Genomic DNA, 19825 nt, shown 5'->3' on the forward strand with positions numbered 1-19825 from the left:
TTAATTAATCTTTCCCAACCCCAAATTATCTTTTCCAAAATTAATTCGGAGTTAATGGGCGAGTCCTAGGGTTAGCTAATCCCTTTGGAAACATTAAAGAACAAGAATAATTAAAGAAACAATAACTCACTTCATAAAAGGATAAAAATCATTCAATACATAAGCACAACAAGGTATTTAATCCACACTTTAAACAAGAATATTTCCATAAACTAGATTCAAGTGTTGGATAAAATACTACACACTTAGATATACAATAGAAAGCAAGGAAATGAAGAAATAAACATAAATAGGTAAGAAATCCTTAACCACAAGCTTCAAATCTTCAAGACCCAAGTGTGTGTGCAAAACCCTAGCTTCCACCTTGTTCTCTCTAAGTCTAAGAACTCAAATATGCTAAAGATGTCCAGATATTCCCAAAGATATCTTACAAATGAGCTAAGTCGGGTATTAAATGGTTTGGGGATCAAAAACGAGAAATTCCATTTCTGCCCAGATTTCGCCCAGTTTTAATGAATCGCGATCGCGTAACAAGGATTACGATCGCGGAGAGTGAATATGATGACTACTGCGATCGCGTAAAGGATCCTGCGTTCGTGTAGAACATTTCCTGGGCATTTGCTACTTTCTTCATCGCGTTCGCGGAATCAGCCACACGATCGCGATACATATTTGCTCAGCCTAATGCGATCGCGTTCCTATGTTTGCGATCGCGAAGGGTATTTGGAAGCAGTTTATTTTCACCATTTTTGCACATTTTGACTTGGTTTCTTCTGTTTCTTCTCCAAATCACATGACACCTGAAAATTGCCAATAAACCTCAGAAAATGTCCTAGTTTCCTACCAAAATTATGCAAAAGTTTAAATATTAAGAGGAGATAAGTTGGTAAAATACCAACTTATCAGTCAACCAACAAAACGCTCAAAATCCGACACCTCCTCATAACACACAAAACAAACAAAATCCTCCCGTACCTCATCAGTATACTACACCTTCTCAAAATTCTAATCCTCCACCAGTACCGACCCCTTCACAACATCACCACCATCCGACTCAGTATCACAAACCACCCACCTACCACACTCCTCAAAATGCACCACAACCTACCCCTGATCCACAAAACTCAACCAACGACCACCACTATGCCCAAATTCCGGGAGTCCATCAAAGCAACCCTATATACGTGGAAACCTTACCCACACTCCACAACAAACCCTATACATACCTGAATCCGCCGAGAAGGACTTTCTTATCAAGAACATGGCGGAAGAACTCAAGAAACTTACTAGTCGAGTCCAAGGTGTTGAAGGTGGCAAAGGCATCGAAGGTTTGAATTATGAGGATTTGTGTATTCAGCCGGACGTAGAGCTACCAGAGGGTTACAAACCTCCTAAGCTTGAAATGTTCGACAAGACAGTTGATCCAAAGGTACACTTGAGAACATATTGTGACAAGCTCGTAGGGGTTGGTAGAGATGAAAGAGTGCTCATGAAGCTGTTCATGAGGAGCCTCACTGGAGACGCCCTGTCCTGGTACATCAGTCAAAACCCGAAGAAATGGGTTAACTGGGTAAGCATGGCATCAGATTTTATGGATCGGTTCAAGTTCAATACAGTCTCCTATATCCAGAATCTTAAGAAGAAGCCAACAAAAACTTTCCGCGAGTGTGCTACTCGATGGAGATCAGAAGCTGCTAAAGTAAGGCCAACACTGAAAGAAGAACAGATGAAGAAGTTCTTTGTCCGAGCCCAAGACCCACAATACAATGAAAGGTTGATGCTTATTGAAAACCATAAGTTCTCCGATATCATCAAACTGGGAGAAAGAATAGAGGAAGGAAATAAAAGCAGAATGGTGACAAATTTTGAGGCACTACTGGCTACAAACAAAGCCTTGCAGTCGGGAGGTATCTCTAAGAAGAAAGAAGTTGGTGCACTGATGGTAGCCTAAGGTCCGAAGTCTCCTCTTACATACCAAACACCTCCACTCATATATCAGCCTTCACCCCCTAGATACCAACAACCTGCTGCCACCTACCTATTACTGATCACATCGATCAGTTGTATGAGAGACTGAAGGTTGCCGTTTATGTCACTCCTATTCCCGCCCTTGCCATGGAAAACTCCTCCCAGTGGGTTAATCCAAACAAGACATGTGGTCATACTATTGATGAATGTCGCACTTTGAAGGATAAGATCCAGACGCTAATTGACACAAGGGTTATACAAGCAAAAGAGGCCGCACCTAATGTCCACAACAATCCTCTCCTAGATCACAGGGGCGAGGGGGTAAATGTGATCGAAACTGATGAATAATGGGATCCGGAAGGATCAATTGGACTCATTCATGAAGGGGATGAACCTAAAATACTTCCAGTCACTCTCACACCTATTATAATGCAGATTCAGTCATCGATTGAGGTTGAAATAGCCATGCCAACTCCATTTGAGGTTAAGGCAACAACGCCCTCAGTCGCACCAACCCCGTTTGAAGTGGAAGTAACCACACCCTTCACTGTGACGGTAGCACCTAACCCCTCTTATCACTCTAAAGCTATACCTTAGGACTATGCTGCAGAGGCGAGAAGGAAAGGAAAGGGGAGGATGGAAGAAACCGGTGCACCACAAGGTATGTCCAGGACTGGCAGGGTTTACACGCCCGAGCATTTGGGAGGAACAAGTAAAGAAGCCTCTCCTGAGCAGCCTATCATTGAAACTGGCCCATACGATCTTTGGAGAAAGGTGCAAGCAAGAGAGTATTCTGTGGTTGATCATCTGAACAAAACCCCTGCTCAGATATCCATTCTATTGCTACTACAGAATTCTCAGGCGCATAGGAATGCATTGATAAAAGTGTTGAACGAAGCCTATGTATCCAATAATATCATTAGTGGAGAAATGGCTAATATGGTAGGGCAAGTATTAGAAAGCTACAAGATCACTTTTCACGACGACGAATTGCCGCTCGAAGGACTGAGTCACAACAGAGCATTGCATATCATGGTACAGTTTGAGGACAAATTCATTGCCATATTCCGAATAGATGGGGGTTCGAGTCTCAGCATTTTTCCGTTGACTACTTTGAAGAGGTTGGGTAAAGGTTTGCATGAGATACGAGCAAGAACTATGAATGTGAAAGCATCCGATGGGTCCCAAAGGTCCACAATTGGGGAGATCAACCTATGTTTGCAAATGGGCCTGGACTTGGTTTGACGTTGAATTTCAAGTATTGGACATATCCATCACATACAATTTGCTATTGGGACGACCTTGGATACATGCTGTTGGGGTTGTAGCCTCCACTCTACACCAGGCCGTAAAGTTTGAATGGAACCATCAGGAAGTAATCATCCACGGGGATGGGAGTAATCCCATTTATACCAATCAAACTGTTCTGGTTGTCGAAAATAGAAGGAAGTTGGGTGGAGAAACATACCATCCCATTGAGCGCGTCAATGCAATTAAGAAAGACAAATGGTGAAGTAATAAGATTGAATGCATATTGTCATGGACAGGGTATGAACCCGGCAAGGGTCTCGGCAAGAATCTCCAAGGGATCACCAAACCGATACAGCTAAAGCGTCACGACACAACTTCTGGGCTTGGGTATGAATACATCTGGCACGAGTATCAGAATTAGTCGCCATCATGGCGCGGTCCTTATTACCCTCTTGAACAGCCAATACCGCATGTGCACCAGACATTTCAACAGACTGTTGTGATATGGGGATCTAAAGAAGATGAGGCTTTAGCTGGCCTGAGGAATCTATTTTTGGACGATGAAGACATGGATTGCAATGCAATAGTTAAGGAGGAGGAGGAGGAAGACCTTACAATTAAGACCGTGGGAAAGGGAACTGTTCTCAAGAACTGGATTGCTACACCGTCCTGGGCCCGTCGAGTTCCTAGCATTATTATTACTTATCCAGATGAACCGACGACCGTGACATGTAATGAGACAATGCAACATAAGGATAGTGATTTAGAGGAAGTAGAAGAAAAAGATATAATACTTGAGTAAATTGTCAAAGAGGTGGAAAATTTTGAGAATAAGCCTAAGTCCAATTTGGACGAAATCAAGATAGTCAATTTGGGAGATTTTGAAACAGTCAAAGAAACTCGCATAAGCATTCACCTGTCACCATCAGAGAAAGAAGAGTACACCCGTCTCCTGAAAGAATATGAAGATATCTTTGCATGGTCTTATCATGATATGACTGGTTTGAGCATATCTATAGTGGCTCATACACTACCTACCAATCCGATGTGTCTGCCTGTAAAGCAGAAACTCAGAAAGTTCAAGCCGAATATGAGTCTCAAAATCAAAAAGGAATTCACCAAGCAGATCAAAGCTAAGGTTCTCAGAGTGGTCGAATACCCTACTTGGTTCGCTAACGTTGTGCCAGTTCCGAAGAAGGATGGGAAGGTCAGAGTATGTGTCGACTATCGGGATTTAAATAGAGCAAGTCCCAAAGATGATTTCCCGCTGCCTAATATACACATACTGATCGAAAACTGTGCCAAGCATGAACTCTAATCCTTTGTGGATTGCTTCGCGAGATATCATCATATCTGGATGGATGAAGAAGATGCCGAGAAAACAGCCTTTATCACTCCGTGGGGGATGTATTATTACAAATGATGTCGTTTGGCCTGAAGAATGCTGGAGCCACTTATATGAGAGCTATGACGACTATTTACCATGACATGATTCACAAAGAAATAGAGGTGTACGTGGATGACGTTATCATCAAATAAAGAAGAAGTGCGGGTCATATAGCAGACTTGAGGAAATTCTTTAATCAGCGTCGAAGGTACAATCTGAAACTGAATCCTGCAAAGTGTGCCTTCGGAGTCCCTGTTGGAAAATTGCTAGGCTTCATCGTCAGTCGTCGAGGGATTGAACTAGACCTGTAAAAGGTCAAAGCTATCCAGGATTTGCCACTGCCAAAGAACAAGAAAGATGTAATGAGCTTCTTGGGGCGTCCAATTACATCAGCCACGTCATAGCACGATCGGCCGTGATCTGTGAGCCGATTTTCAAAATGCTGAAGAAAGATGCTGCAACAAGTTGGACTGAAGAATGTCAAAAAGCTTTCGACAAAATCAAGGAATACCTGTCCACACCACCAGTCCTGGTCCCGGTGGAACCTGGTAGAGCTTTGCTACTCTATCTGTCCGTACCGGATGAAGCTTTCGGTTGTGTCTTGGGACAACACGACGAGACAGGAAGAAAGGAACATGCCATATATTATCTGAGTAAGAAGTTCACACCCTACAAAGAACGGTATTCTTTGCTGGAACGTACCTACTGCGCCCTGACGTGGATAACTCAGAAATTGAGGCATTACTTTTGTGCCTACACTACATATCTCATATCAAGGATGGATCCTCTAAAATACATTTCCTAAAAACCCATGCCTACAGGGAAACTAGCAAAATGGAAGATACTGTTGAGTGAATTTGATATTGTCTATGTGACTCAGAAAGCAGTCAAAGGACAAACTTTAGCAGATCATCTCGCAGAAAATCCCGTAGGAGGAGAATACGAACCACAGAAAATGTATTTTCCCGATGAAGAAGTATCATTTGTAGGAGAAGATATCACCGAAACTTACGATGGTTGGAGAATGTTCTTAGACAGGGCTGCAAATTTCAAAGGAGTGGGTATTGGAGTTGTTTTGGTGACAGAGACAGGTCAACATTATCCGGTATCAACACAACTTAGATTTTCATGCACCAACAATATGGAAGAATACAAGGCTTTCATCTTGAGGCTCAATTGGGCCATTGATATGAATATCAAGGAATTGTTGGTAATTGGTGATTCAGACCTTCTGGTACATCAGGTTCTAGGAGAATGAGCTACAAAGCATACCAAAATACTACCATATCTATATCATGTGCAGGAGTTGATGAAGAGGTTCACAAAGATAGAGTTCAAACATGTTCCGAGAATACAGAATGAGTTCGTAGACGCACTGGCCACTTTGTCCTCTATGATACAGCACCCAGACAAGAATTCATCGACCCTATTCCAGTGAGAATTCATAATCAACCAGCTTATTGCGCTCATGTCGAAGAAGAGACAGATAGGAATCCGTGGTTCCATGAAATCAAGGAATACTTGGCAAATGGATCCAGAACATGCAAATCATACTCAGAAACGCATACTCCGAAGATTATCCAACCATTTCTTCTAAAGTGGAGGAATTCTTTACAGAAGGACTCCAGACCTAGAGTTATTATGGTGCGTCGATGCCAAAGAAGCTTCCAGACTGCTCGAAGAGATACACACCGGAACTTGCGGACCACACATGAACGCTTTCGTTTTAGCCAAGAAGATATTGAGAGTAGGATATTTTTGGATGACTATGGAAATGGATTGCATCAGGTATGTCCAAAAGTGTCGCCAGTGTCAAATACAAGCAGATATGATACGGGTACCACCAAATGAACTCAATGCAACAATTGCACCTTGGCCTTTTTCCGCTTGGGGAATGGATGGCATCGGTCTGATCAAGCCTGCCGCTTCAGACGGGCACAGGTTCATTTTAGTGGCCATAGACTACTTCACAAAATGGGTTGAGGCTGCATCTTACAAGGCTGTAACTAAGAAAGTCATTGTAGATTTTGTCAGAGATCGTATTGTTTGCCGATTCGGGGTGCCAGAATCGATCATCATCGACAACGCCGCTAACCTCAACAATGACTTAATGAAAGCTATGTGTGAAACCTTTATAATCAAGCATAAGAATTCCACAACATAAAAACCTCAAATGAATGGAATTGTGGAGGCCGCCAACAAGAACATCAAGAAAATTCTAAGGAAAATGGTAGACAACCACAAGCAATGGCACGAGAAATTACCAATTACCTTATTGGGATATCGTACCACAGTCTGCAGATCAACCGGAGCAACTCCCTACATGTTGGTCTACGATACGGAAGTTGTCATTCCTGTCGAAGTCAAAATTCCTTCTTCGAGAATTATACAAGAAGCAGGACTCAGTGATGCATACAAAGTCGTTATGAACAATTAGCTCTTATTTACGGGAAAAGAATGAATGCGGTATGCCATAGTCAACTTTATCGGAATAGAATGTCCAAAGCTTTCAACAAAATGGTCAGACCCAGACAGTTCGCACCGGGGCAGCTGGTGCCGAAGCGGATCTTTCCGCATCAAGACGAAGCCAAAGGGAAATTTTCACCTAATTGGCAAGGGCCTTATATGGTTCACAGGGTACTAACAGGAGGAGCACTCATACTTGCAGAAATGGACGGAGAAATTTGGCCAAAGCCTATCAATTCAGACGCAGTCAAAAGATACTATGTTTAGGATTGTTTGCATTTCTTCATTTGATGTAACTGAACTATGCTTGACTTGATTCCCGTTTAAGAGGGGATATGTAGGCAGCCCTGTGGGTTCGGTCACATCTTAATAAAATCTTCATTTTCCCCATGGTCAGAAATTGGGGCAAAACTTTGAGGAGGGCCCTCAAAATTCCGGAGCAAGTCCAGCCAACTTCGTCATATGCAAAACATTCAAAGAATCGCCTATTAAACTGGGACAGAATTTTGAGGAGGACCCTCAAAATTCTAGTACAAAGGTCAGAATGTCTCTAAAGTGTCACAGTCATTGGTTCATCTAATTTACCTGATATCGCATACTACTATTTTTAAATAACTATATTTATTAAAGTGCTTGCATATTTTTTTGAAAACATTATTTCTATGGCAGCCAGATGTTACCCAGGGTAACTCAAACAGGATCTCCAGAGCAAAGCAAAGCAAAGCAAGCAGGAGAAGGAATGAACCAACCTTCCCCGCAAAACTCACAATTTTTCTTCGGATGCAGGCACAATGAACATAAAAGGAGTATTCGCAAGTATACATATATATCAAAATCACTATCTTCATAACGACAAGGCTGCCAAACGCAAACATGTCTCCAAATAAGAAAATATTCTGCTATCACTCATTATTCTTCCTTGCTTGAGACTAAGCATTGTCTCCCTTCCTTGCATGAGGCTAAGATCTGCCTCCTCAATTGCATAAGTCTAAGCATTGCCTTTCCATTGCATGAGACTAAGCATTGTCTCCCTTCCTTGCAGGAGGCTAAGCCCTGCCTCCTCAATTGCATAAGGATAAGCACTGCCTTTCCCTACATGAGACTAAGCCCTGTCTCCTTTTCTTGCATGAGGCTAAGCATTGCCTCCCCAATTGCATAAGGCTAAGCACCGCCTTTCCTTGTATAAGACTAAGCTCTGCCTTTCCTCGCATGAGACTAAGCAGTGTCTCCCCTTGCATGAGGCTAAGCATTACCTTCCCAATTGCATAAGGCTAAGCACTGCCTTTCCTTGCATAAGGCTAAGCACTACCTTTCCTTGCATAAGACTAAGCTCTGCCTTTCCTCGCATGAGACTAAGCACTATCTCCTCCCTGCATGAGGCTAAGCATTGCCTCCCCAATTGCATAAGGCTAAGCACTGCCTTTCCTTGCATCGAGACTAAGCATTATCTCATCTCCTTTGCATGAGGCTAAGCATTGCCTCCCCAATTGCATAAGGCTAAGCTCCGCCTTTCTTTGCCTAATACCGAATGCTACGCTACTTGAAATCTAGCACTATTTTGCCTTCCCAGGGCTAAGATCTGTCTTAATCTTATGCAAGACTAAGCTCTTTCTTGTTTCACTCCTTATATGACCCAGCATCATATATTTGCATTTTATGATCTGAAACATCGCCATTTTTGTCCAAAGGCGTCATAGTCTGAAGGCATCATCCTCATAGCCGGAAGACACCATTCCATGGCCCGAGAATCTCTCAATATTGCACATTATTATTCAAAGGCTTCATGGTTCAGAGGCACCATTCTCATGGCCCAGAACATCATTTCATGACCTGCGAATCCCTTACCACACGATTCATGGCCCGGGACATCATGGTCTAAGGACATCATCCTCACCGTCCAAAGACAATCTCCATGGTCTAAAGGGAATTTGCATCATATTTAAATTCTCACAATAATCCATATATATTTGCATGCATCGTGTTTTAAGTTTTGTAGGTAATCCAGGAAGTAATCGTTCTTCAAACGGGAGCAACCTTCGCTCTGGTTTCCGTTCATAACGTTCACATTCTGCAAATGTTCTAAACGTAACCGACTATCATCAATTTCCGCTTCTTACTCTATGGCTATTCAGATACTTGCTCTATAACACATCCGTTACGTTTTAGATTCACATTCATAACTCCGCATAAATCCATTCGATACTATCCTTCCCAAAAGAACCTTTTCCGAAATGTACAAATGTTCCTATAACAACTCCATCGGTTTCGTTCACCGTTAGATCCAGAACTACATGGCCTGATTCCTGTAAAACCAGGGATATGTAGGCAACTTGGGAACCGGAGTTCGGCCTCTATTTATAAAATCATCCTCAAAATCAGCCATCATTTCTTTACTCGATAATTCTTCTATCATTCCCGGGTAAAGAGAGGCAGCTGTTGATACCCAATTTCTCTCAGAATTCTTAATTCTATATATATACTTTAAAAATAGTATATTTGCATCATCATTTAGTTCATAAACCTATACAGACATTTTCTATATTTTTCCATAATTTTTAGAGCTTTAAATTGATTTTTCAGCATTTTAATTACTTGAATAATTATTAATTATTCCTTCAAATTATTTTGTGACGACTTAATCATTCAAATTACTATTGTGCATCCTCATATAGGTTTCATAATATTTTTACTTTATTTTGTATAATTATGTTTGCATTTTTAAGCTATTTACCTAATTTTGCAATAATAGCCTATATTCATGTATAATTGCTTTTTATCTATACTATTTGTGTCAAAATAGCCTTCTATATTTTTATGATATTAAATTATTATTGTTAATCATTGTATTGCATAAATAACATTTTTATTTATTTATCAAAATATTTTTATAAATTATTTTGTTAAATTTTTTGTATTTAAATAATAGCCCATTTTTAAAAATCAAATTCGGACCAAAAACTGCCCAAAATCACCCAATGCACCAGCCCAATACCCCAGCCCAAACCAAACGACCCCTAACCCAAAAACCTGGTCGGTACCGTTTCTTTAACCCGCCCCAGTCCCGTTTTGAAATACTGGCCGTTGATCTCCAAGATCAACGGCCTACAATTAACCTACCCTTTTATTACCCAATCCCAAACCCTAATTCCCCATTCCCTCTTCACCCACCGCCCTTAAACTCTCTCAACCTCCCCTTCTCTCTCTATCAAACCCTAGCCGTCGTAACCCCTAATCCTCTCCTATTCCGGCTCAAACATGGAATCAATCCATGATCTACTTACCTATTTTGTGATACTCTATCATGATATGCATGTTTTTGGCATCACTTAGTTCTTTCCCTATTTTTGGCAAGAACTACCTCTAAAGAACGGGCCGATTTACTTTGATTCTGTGACGATGTGGACGATCTCTCGTCTCTATACATGTAATATTGAGCGGTCCTTGCGTTTTTTGTCCGATTCAAGGCGTCAGTCTCAACTAGGGTTTGAGATTTTCCCTTATTCTTTACTAAATTCTAATTGATACTCTTTCCTTTCTTGGTTTGACTTATATTTTCCTTATTTTTTTGCTTAACCCGTTTTATTTTCCCTATTTTCGATTATACTTACCTTAAAACAAACTCTAATTGATTTTCATATGCTATTTTCCTTATTCTCTGTTGAACCTATTGTATTTTCTTATTTTGAGTACCACTTGATTCTCGCATGTCACTTTTTGTCCCTTGTTTAAATCACTGAACTTCCTTATTCTATGTGTTAGATGCCCTAATATTGATTCTGATTGATTCTACTATATCTTTCCCTATTTGTGATTGAATATTTTGTTTCCATGTTTACTTGTTTGATTTCTACTATATAAACCCCTCTCAGAAGAGATTTTGAGACCGAGGAGTCTGACTACTGTTTCTCACTACTCCCTCATTCACTCACTATTACTTTCAAACTCGCTGAAACTATTGAATAACCTCCTCCGGTGCAAGCACTGCTCAGAGCCCATTCTCGAGGCTCTTGTGAACTCTAGAGTATCAGGATTTGGGGTTTTTGCTTCTACACTCTGCACTCTTTTAATCTTGCTACTGGTTAGTATTTAAACTCTCATAATGTTTAAATTCTTTCCTGCATATGTATCTGAACTTTGATTCAACTATGATGGTGTTCAACTTTGATGTGACACATGAGAATAGTCTACTGTAATTTGCATTTTGTGATCTCTCATCTCTAGACTCTGTATCATCTTACATGTTAATTTTGGGGCTCTAATATTTTGGTTGTATGAGTTTCTGCAGATTGTGATTAACTAATGCTCTCTATGATAACTGATCCTGTTTGTATTATACTATTAATCTTGAGTTTGGTATAATTTGATCCTCTAAGTTCTAAATTGGTTGCATCATTTGGTTTTATTGGTCTAATGCCTTGCCCGTTAACTTTGCAATCCTAGATTCTTTGTCTTTTGTCATATGTTACCCTGCCAATCTGCTAGTTTATGTTCATTATGTGATTATCTTGTAAGTTTGAAAATGCTTTTAAAAAACCTATTACGTTAGTATTATTTTCACTAGTTGTTTCCTGTCATGAGTTTAATTTTGGGGTTCGCTGAAAGCCAAAGCCCTTCCCTTTAGTCTCCTCTATCAACCTCCCTAGTTTGAGCACTGCCCTGGGTTCTGGAAGCCCTTGGAAACTCTGATGCACTAGGGTCCAAGGTTCTTTGCCATTTTTCCTAATTGCTCAACTATGCACCCTTTTCCACCTACTGGACAAGCCAATGGGCTTGTGTAAATGGTTGTCTTTCTGGGACTGTTGATCAGCTTTGGCTACTGGGTTTTGGCTATTCTGTGTGTAAATGGAGATCATTTTCTGGATTTAATTGGCTATGACTTCTGGGCTATGTTGAAGCCTGTTGGATATGATGTTGAAGGCCCAGTAAGGCTGGGTATTTAGTTGTGTATTTGGGCCTGCTATAGGCCTGTCTATTGCCATGTAATATTACTATTTTACTTGTTAATCTGGGTCTATAATAGTACTTTGTATAAACAATTGGGGTGTCAGTGAAAAGGGAATGGGTAGAATTCTAAGTCAACATGCCATGGGTAGATAACATGCCTATAGGACTTGACAATATGTTTGCTATACGTGTTGTTCGATTACATGAGCCCTATAGAAATCATGATATTAGGAGAAGCACACATACCCTACTTGTTTACTATTCAGACGCTATGTCCACTGTTGCGTGGTTATAGATAGCATGAAGCGAGCACTTTGCATGACTACTCAGTTATTCACTAGAAAGCATGCCTATAGGATGTATAATATCTGCTTTGTCAACTTAGAAACCATGCCTATAGGAAAACACACACTTCACTCAACTTGCCTGATACCTGCACATTGTTCAAAAGCATGATCGTTGGACTAGATATTTTACCTGCTCTTATATCTACTTTTGTCCGATTATTAGATATTATGCCTATAAGGAATGAATGCTAATAACACCCCTTTCAATCTGCACCACGCTCAATATATCTTGCCTATAGGATTTTAATTACTTAAATTCGTTGTTGCATGCCTATAGGAGCTAAATATATATAAAATCAGCTCAAACTGTCAACCTTTAGAAAGCATGCCTATAGGAGCTAAATATGTATAAAATTAACTCAAACTGTCAACCTTTAGAAAGCATGCCTATAGGACCAGATTAAGTAATACTGAATGTCTCCCATGGTTATCACTGTCAACTACTGCACCTAGATATTATGTCTATAGGCTTGAACACTTATAATCTATAATTTTGGTAATCAGTACGCAACACTAGATTTCCCTAAAATATATAGTTATTCGAAAAACATGCTTCTAAAATAGCACCTCGTATATGAAACTGCCTGCGTGTTTGAATTCCGAGGTCACATAGAAATCATGCCTATAGGGTTTAATGATTTTAACTCGTCTCAATTCTGAAACTGTCAAATTCCTAATTTGTTTGCGTGCATTTGTTTGTTTGTGTGTGGAGGCTAACTTGAGCCCTTAATTTCCTTTACATGAAGTCCAACTTGTTTTTGTATGTCGCCTAGTTTTATCATTTTTTAGCAGCCTAAGTAGAGTCTAGAACTACCCAAATAGAGGTCCAAAGCCTCCTGGACCGTAGGCATGGGATGGGTAGTGCACGCATAGGGCACGAGTTATAATTGAACTAGTACACTTTAGGTAAAAACTAAAAGATAGTAATCGGGTAGCAGGGGATGATAGTCTGTGTCCGCTGAATAATACGAGTAACACCCCATCTGGAGGGAGTTACGAAGTATTATTTATGTTGCACGGGGTGATCCTTTAGGCTAAAAAACTTAGGAACCCCCCCCCCCCCTATTTTCTTTCTTTTCCTATTAGAATCAAAATAATTGTACTGTTTGTTCAAAATCTATTTATAATAAATTTCTTAAATTTTTGTGCTCTCTCTTCGTTTATTCGATCACATAGACTAATTCATATAATTCGAGTTCGGCCATGAACCAAAGTTGTGGACCTCGAATAGTGCCTAACACCTTCTTTTCGAGGTAATTTTGAGCCCTTACCCGATCTTTCGTGACGCAAACTAGTCAAACAGAGTTATCTGCAAATAGGTGTCCTAACACACCTTAAACCCGTTATGTGGCGACTCTTTCATTTAACACCTTCCTTAAAAGAGTTGTTACTTGTCGGAACCCGATTTCGCGAGAAAAAGGGGGCGCAACATTAAGGAAGTCCACTCAAATTAGGAATTAAGTTGTAGCAATTATACTCGTGGTTTTGGCATGTTTAACTCGATTGATGTTTATGCTAGCTTTTCTTCCAAGGTATTGATCCGCTCCCCCTTTCAACAACCCATATATGTTTAAGGTCTTTTTTGTTTGCATTTAATGGATATTTTGAGTTTGAACCATTCATATATCAGCTTACTAAGTGTCATTTATTTTTTCCTTTCATTATCACTTATTAGTTCTTAATAAATCTAAATTGTTAGGATCTTTGTCTTGATATCATTAGTACATTTGCTTAAAAGTTTATGTAAATGTAGCCTTGTCACCTCTCTATTTATTACAATCACTAACCATCACTGCTGCCAACCATCACCACACAATCACTGCTGGAAACTAAGTGAAACTAAGGATACCTGTGAAAGAGTTCACGATTTGATTTATGAGGTGTTAATCCTCGAAGGACGACTAAGAATGTCCATTAAAAGAAGTAATGGGGTTATTTTTCAAGCATGAGTAGAACGATCTAAAGGGGTTGTGCAACCTAGAGAGATGACCATATCTTTTTTATGAATGTTGGGCCACCAGCTTGCACCATTTCAGGCCCAAAGCAGCACACTTAACTTGGCCCGGCTATTTATTTTATACCTAGCCTTTTTGTACTAGTTAGCCATTCTTTGATAATATAGCATAGTAGTCATTCATTTAGTGATTAGCCAATTTTATACTGTATAAGCAAGATAACATCAGTTAATGGTTGGCCAGCCATTTTTTATTATCTCTCCTCGTTTGTTTTCTCTGATGAAGAACTCTCTAGAAAGCCCTAATCTCCGTTAACAAGCTTCCCTTTTCTGATATATTTTTACTGGTTTGACATGGTATTAGAGCAGGAAATCCGTTAGATCTTGTTTATCTACGTCGAGCGGTGTTACCCCTGTTTGATTTCACCCATTTTTCGTCTTCATCGGAATTTTGTGATTCTTTTGTGGTTTTCTGGCGAATACACTCTGTTTCTCTGTGATTAATTCAACTTTGCGTTGTAGATTGTACTAAATCTCTCTGGTGTTGAATGGAGGTTGAGATTTCTATTCTGTTGAAGCTAGGGTTTTCTCGATTTATCTCGGAGCTAAGGTTTCCTCGATTTTCATTGTTTCGCTGGAGCTTCTCTACTATATAAAAGCCTTACTTCTTTTAGGTTGCGAAGAAGGCCGGTATTTTTCATTTCCCCTTTTCATGTGTTGGATTCTGATTTCTGTGTAAAGTGTTTGTTGGTGAGTAAATTTTTGTAATCATGACTGGTTCTACTTCTTCTTATGCGTACACTCCTGACCCTACATCTCCTCTATTCCTTCTGTCGTCTGATCTACCTGGTGTGTCCTTGGTCCATGTGCCATTTTCAGGGAGTGGGTTTGGAGGTTGAAAACGTAGTATGATAGTGTCGTTGTCTTCTATGAACAAAATTGCATTTATGGATGGTTCGTGTCTAAAACCTACTGTAATAATATGGTGATATCTTGGTTAACAAGCTCATTATCACCAGATATAGCCGAAAGTGTTCAATACTCTGAGAGAGCTGAAAGTATATGAAAACAATTAAATAATAGGTATGGTAGTGTAAATGGGACCAAAGTTTTTGAACTGAAAAGGGAACTTGTCTCTACCTATCAAGGATCCCTTGATATTGCCTCATATTTCACAAAACATAAGAGAATTTGGGATGAATTGTGAGTAATGCACATCAGCCATGCAAATTCTTGCAATTGTGATGCTAAAGAGGGTCTCCAAAAGGAGAAAGAGGAGGACAAAGTCCATCACTCATGGGAATAAATGAGATTTATGTTGGTGTGAGAAGCAATCTGTTGATGATGCAACCTCTACCATCCCTTGATAATGTCTATAACATTCTTCTTTAAAATGAAAGGCAAAGACAAGTCAACCCACCTCCTCAATTTACCTCTGAAGCATCCTCCTTCAATGTGAATTCCCTTAATAAAACTACTAAATCCCAACTGATTATGCAATTCTAGGGGCAGCAGAGACAGTTTACTAAAGAGTGAACTTTGATAATCAGTCCAGGGCCTCTAATCTCTTCTGCAAGTGTTGCAAGAAGCCTGGACACTTAATTGATAAGTGTTTCAAGCTTCATGGATTTCCTGCTAACTTCAAGTTTACTAAAGGTATAAAGGCAGCTGCTAATATGGTGACGGACTCTGATTTCTCTGCTTCTGAGTCTTCTAATCAAATCTCTATTGCTCCTGTTGCTGAAAATGCTTTTGTGGTGTCTGGGCTGGCAATGCAGCAATACTCTCAACTGCTTTTCTCATTGCATCAATCCCATGTCTCTGATCCTGCACCTCAACTCAATATCATGAGTTCTGCCAACTTTGCTGGTACTCTATTGCCTAAGAATGTAGTATATAATTTCAACTCTACTTTTCTAAACCAATCTGATTCTTTAACTTGGATAATTGACTCAGGTGCTTCTAACCATTTGACTTCTAATAAAGAATATCTCATTAATATTACACCTTTACCTATTCCTTTCTTAGTGACTCTACCAAATGGTTATAAAGTAAAAGTTACTTGCACAGGCTCCTTTGTTTTGACTATTTCCATAACTCTTCAAAATGTCTTTTATCTACCTTCCTTTAAGCACAATCTCATCTCCGTGCACAAAATCACAGACCAATTTGATTGTATAGTTCAGTTTACTAGACTTTCATGTCTCATACAGGGCCTTTCTCTGAAGAAGCCTCTGAATCTTGGTAAACTAGACAGTGGGTTGTACAAATTTGTGTGGGAGAAGACCTCTCATCCTCAGGTTGCTTGTCAACTGCCTGCAACAACTTGTCATCTCTATCTGTTTCTGATCATTTTTGTTGTATAGTAAATATTGTTTCCCCCTCTTGTAATAAAGCTGCTATGAACAAAATGGACATTGTTTGGCATCACTGACTTGCACATGTTCCTTTTATTAAAATGAAAAGCATTTCTGAAATTTCTTCTGATATTTCCTCTACACAGTCTTTCCCATGTACTATTTGTCCTATGGCTAGACAAACTAGATTACCATTTTGCTGATAGTTCTATTCATAGTTCTAAGCCTTTTCAACTTGTTCATGTTGACAATTGGGGACCATATCATACTTATACATATTCAGGCTCAAAATATTTCCTTACCATTTTTGATGACTTCTCTAGATGCACTTGGACTCATTTAATGGGGTCCAAAAGGAATGCCTTTCCTATCCAAAATTCCTTTGTATTGATGGTTCAAAATCAATTTCATGTCACCATTCAAAGCATAAGGTCTAATAATGCTCTAGAATTGGAGAATAGCAGTGCTGCAGTTTCTTTGTTTTCTGAAAATGGAATCATTCACCAAACCAGCTGTCCACACACACCTCAACAAAATGGTGTGGTGGAAAAGAAACATAGAAGCCTCCAGGGCCTTACTTTTCCAATCCAAAGTACCAATAAGATTTTGGGGAGATTGTCTCCTGAGAGCCACATACATCATTAACAGACTTCTCTCTTGGTTACTACTGAATAAATCACCTTATGAGTTGTTATTTGGCTAGACACCTAGCTCTCATACTTGAGGACTTTTGGCTGCCTCTGTTTTGCTACTGATCCAATTCCTCATAGAGACAAACTGAAACCTAGAGCTATCCCATGTGTATTTCTTGGCTATCCTTTTGCAAAGAAAGGTTATAAGTTGTATAACCTACAGTCAAAGCAGCATTTTGTCTCTAGAGATGTCATTTTTCATGAACAACTCTTCCCTTTCTCTTCTAATTTTTCCCTTCCAGTTGTGTCAAAATCCCCATTGTCAACCACTTCATCTTCTCTTCCAATCTATTGGTCTGAACCTGTTCTACCTCCTGCTACTACCACCCATTCTCCTCTTTCAGCCTCTTTCCCTTCTGATGCTCCTTCTTTCCTTTCTGATGCTCCATCTTTCCCCAATGCTACTGACAACCACCTTTCACCTTCTGACAACCACCCTTCACCTTCTGATGCTTCACTTTCTCCTCATCTTACTGATGCTTTCTTTGATTCTGTCCCTTTACTTCTTTTCCCGCCACTGTCAGTCCTGCCACCTCTGTTGCACCATTTAGAAAATCTGATAAAACACACACTTATCCCTCTTATCTAAAGGATTACATCTATAAACTGCCTAGTTCTTTTTTCTGTTCTACTGTCCAACCCGTAGAGTTTGAGCCATATACTTATTCTCAGGCAACCCCTATTCCAACTTGGCAAGATGCTATGAGAAAAGAGTTTGAAGCTATATAAGCTACTAACACTTGGGATATTGTTGAATTACCCCTAGGCTTGTTATTAGAGGGGACACACAGATTGAGGGGGTGGATTTCAATGAGATATTTTCTCCTGTAGTGAAGATGTTTACTGTCAAATGTTTGATTGTTGTTGCTATTAAGAAGAATTGGTCTTTATTTCAACTTGGCGTTAACAATGCATTTCTTCGTGGTGAGTTGGATGAGGAGGTCTGTATGAAATTACCTCTTGGCCTTTCTATTTCATCTCCTTCTTCTTCTGCCCATTTGGCTTGCAAGTTGAAAAATTCTCTTTATGGGCTTAGACAAGCTTCGAGGCAATGGTATGCCAAATTGTCCCAAGCACTTTATTCTAAAGATTTTCATCATGGACTCAATGATTAATCTCTCTTTATAAAAGGGTCTCCTGGTCATCTAGTCATCTTGGTTGTTTATGTTGATGATATCATCTTCACTAGTAATGATTTCCATGATATTTCAGCTTTAAAACAATTTCTTGATTCTGAATTTAAGATCAAAGACTTGGGGCTTCTTTATTATTTGTTGGGTATTGAGGTCGCTACCTGATGGTGTTGTATTGAATCAGAAGAAGTTCACTTCTAATTTACTCAAAGACTATGATTACTTGGATGTTCATTCTATTGTTAGCCCACTGGAATTGAATCAGAAACTTAAAGCTGATGTTGGGGATCTTTTACCTAATCCTGAGAAATACAGAAGCCTTATGGGGAAGTTATTGTTCTTGACTCACACGTGTCCTGATATTTGCTTTAGTGTTCAGCATCTGACCAGTTTATGTAGGCTCCCCGGCTTTCTCACATGATTTCTGCTCTTCATTTGCTTAGGTATCTCAAGGGTACTCTTGACCTTGGTCTTTTCTACTCTAACTCTACTGATTTTTCTATCAAGGCTTACTCTGACAGTGATTGGGCAGCTTGCCCCGACGCTCGCAAATCCGTTTCTAGTTTTTATATTTTCTTGGGTGATAGCCTTGTTGGCTGGAAGTCGAAGAAACAACCTGTAATTTCTCTTTCTTCCACTGTAGCTGAATATAGAGCTATTAGTAAGGTTGTTGCTGAATTGGTTTGGCTATCCAGATTATTGCATGATCTTACTATTGATGTTTCCTTTTTTATCTTTGTCTTCTGTGACAATATGGCAGCTATTCACATTGCAAAAAATCATGTATTCCATGAGCGCACTAAACATATTGAAGTAGACTATCACTTCATATGGAGTAAATTGACTGAAGGATTCATCCAGTTGTCGCATGTTCCCACCCCTGATCAGCTGGCAGATGTATTCACCAAGCCACTACCTGGTGTTCTCCATCACTCTTTTCTTGGCAAGTTGAAGGTTGTTTCCCCTCCAACTTGAAGGGGGTGTTGGGCCACCATCTTGCACCACTTTAGGCCTAAAGTAGCACACTTAAGTTGTCCCGGCTATTTATTTTATACTTAGCCTTTTTGTACTAGTTAGCCATTCTTCTTTGATAATATAACATAATAGTCATTCATTTGGTGGTTAGCCAATTTTACACTATATAAGCAAGATATAAATAGAAGAGGTCACAGCTGTTAATGGTTGGCCAATCATTTTTTATTATCTCTCCTTGTTTGTTTTCTCGGATGAAGAACTCTCTCGAAAGCCCTAACCTCCATTAACGAGCTTCCCTTTCTGATCTATTTTCACTGGTTTAATAATGAATATAGTATCGAGGTTCGATTT

The 19825-nt window shown here is 39.7% G+C and overlaps 1 protein-coding gene across 1 annotated transcript; it reads left to right on the forward strand.

The window, feature by feature from the left end:
• Window positions 1577-19474, forward strand: LOC109221521. Its single transcript, XM_019386003.1, has 10 exons — window positions 1577-1773; window positions 2579-2629; window positions 11880-11994; window positions 15868-16186; window positions 16274-16368; window positions 16531-16617; window positions 17530-17885; window positions 18133-18420; window positions 18653-18835; window positions 18943-19474. Exons 1-10 carry the CDS (start codon window positions 1577-1579, stop codon window positions 19472-19474), a joined length of 2223 nt encoding a protein of 740 aa, XP_019241548.1.

This window comes from Nicotiana attenuata, chromosome 2 (genome assembly GCF_001879085.1).
Source record: "Nicotiana attenuata strain UT chromosome 2, NIATTr2, whole genome shotgun sequence".
NCBI lineage: Eukaryota > Viridiplantae > Streptophyta > Magnoliopsida > Solanales > Solanaceae > Nicotiana > Nicotiana attenuata.

Coding starts and splice junctions, on each gene's coding strand:
- LOC109221521 (XM_019386003.1), top strand. CDS start 1,577: ATGGCATCAGATTTTATGGATCGGTTCAAGTTCAATACAGTCTCCTAT. Junction 11,995..15,867: donor GATATGATGTTGAAGGCCCA/GTAAGGCTGGGT, acceptor TTTGATAATCAG/TCCAGGGCCTCTAATCTCTT. Junction 16,618..17,529: donor AGAAGACCTCTCATCCTCAG/GTTGCTTGTCAA, acceptor TATAACCTACAG/TCAAAGCAGCATTTTGTCTC.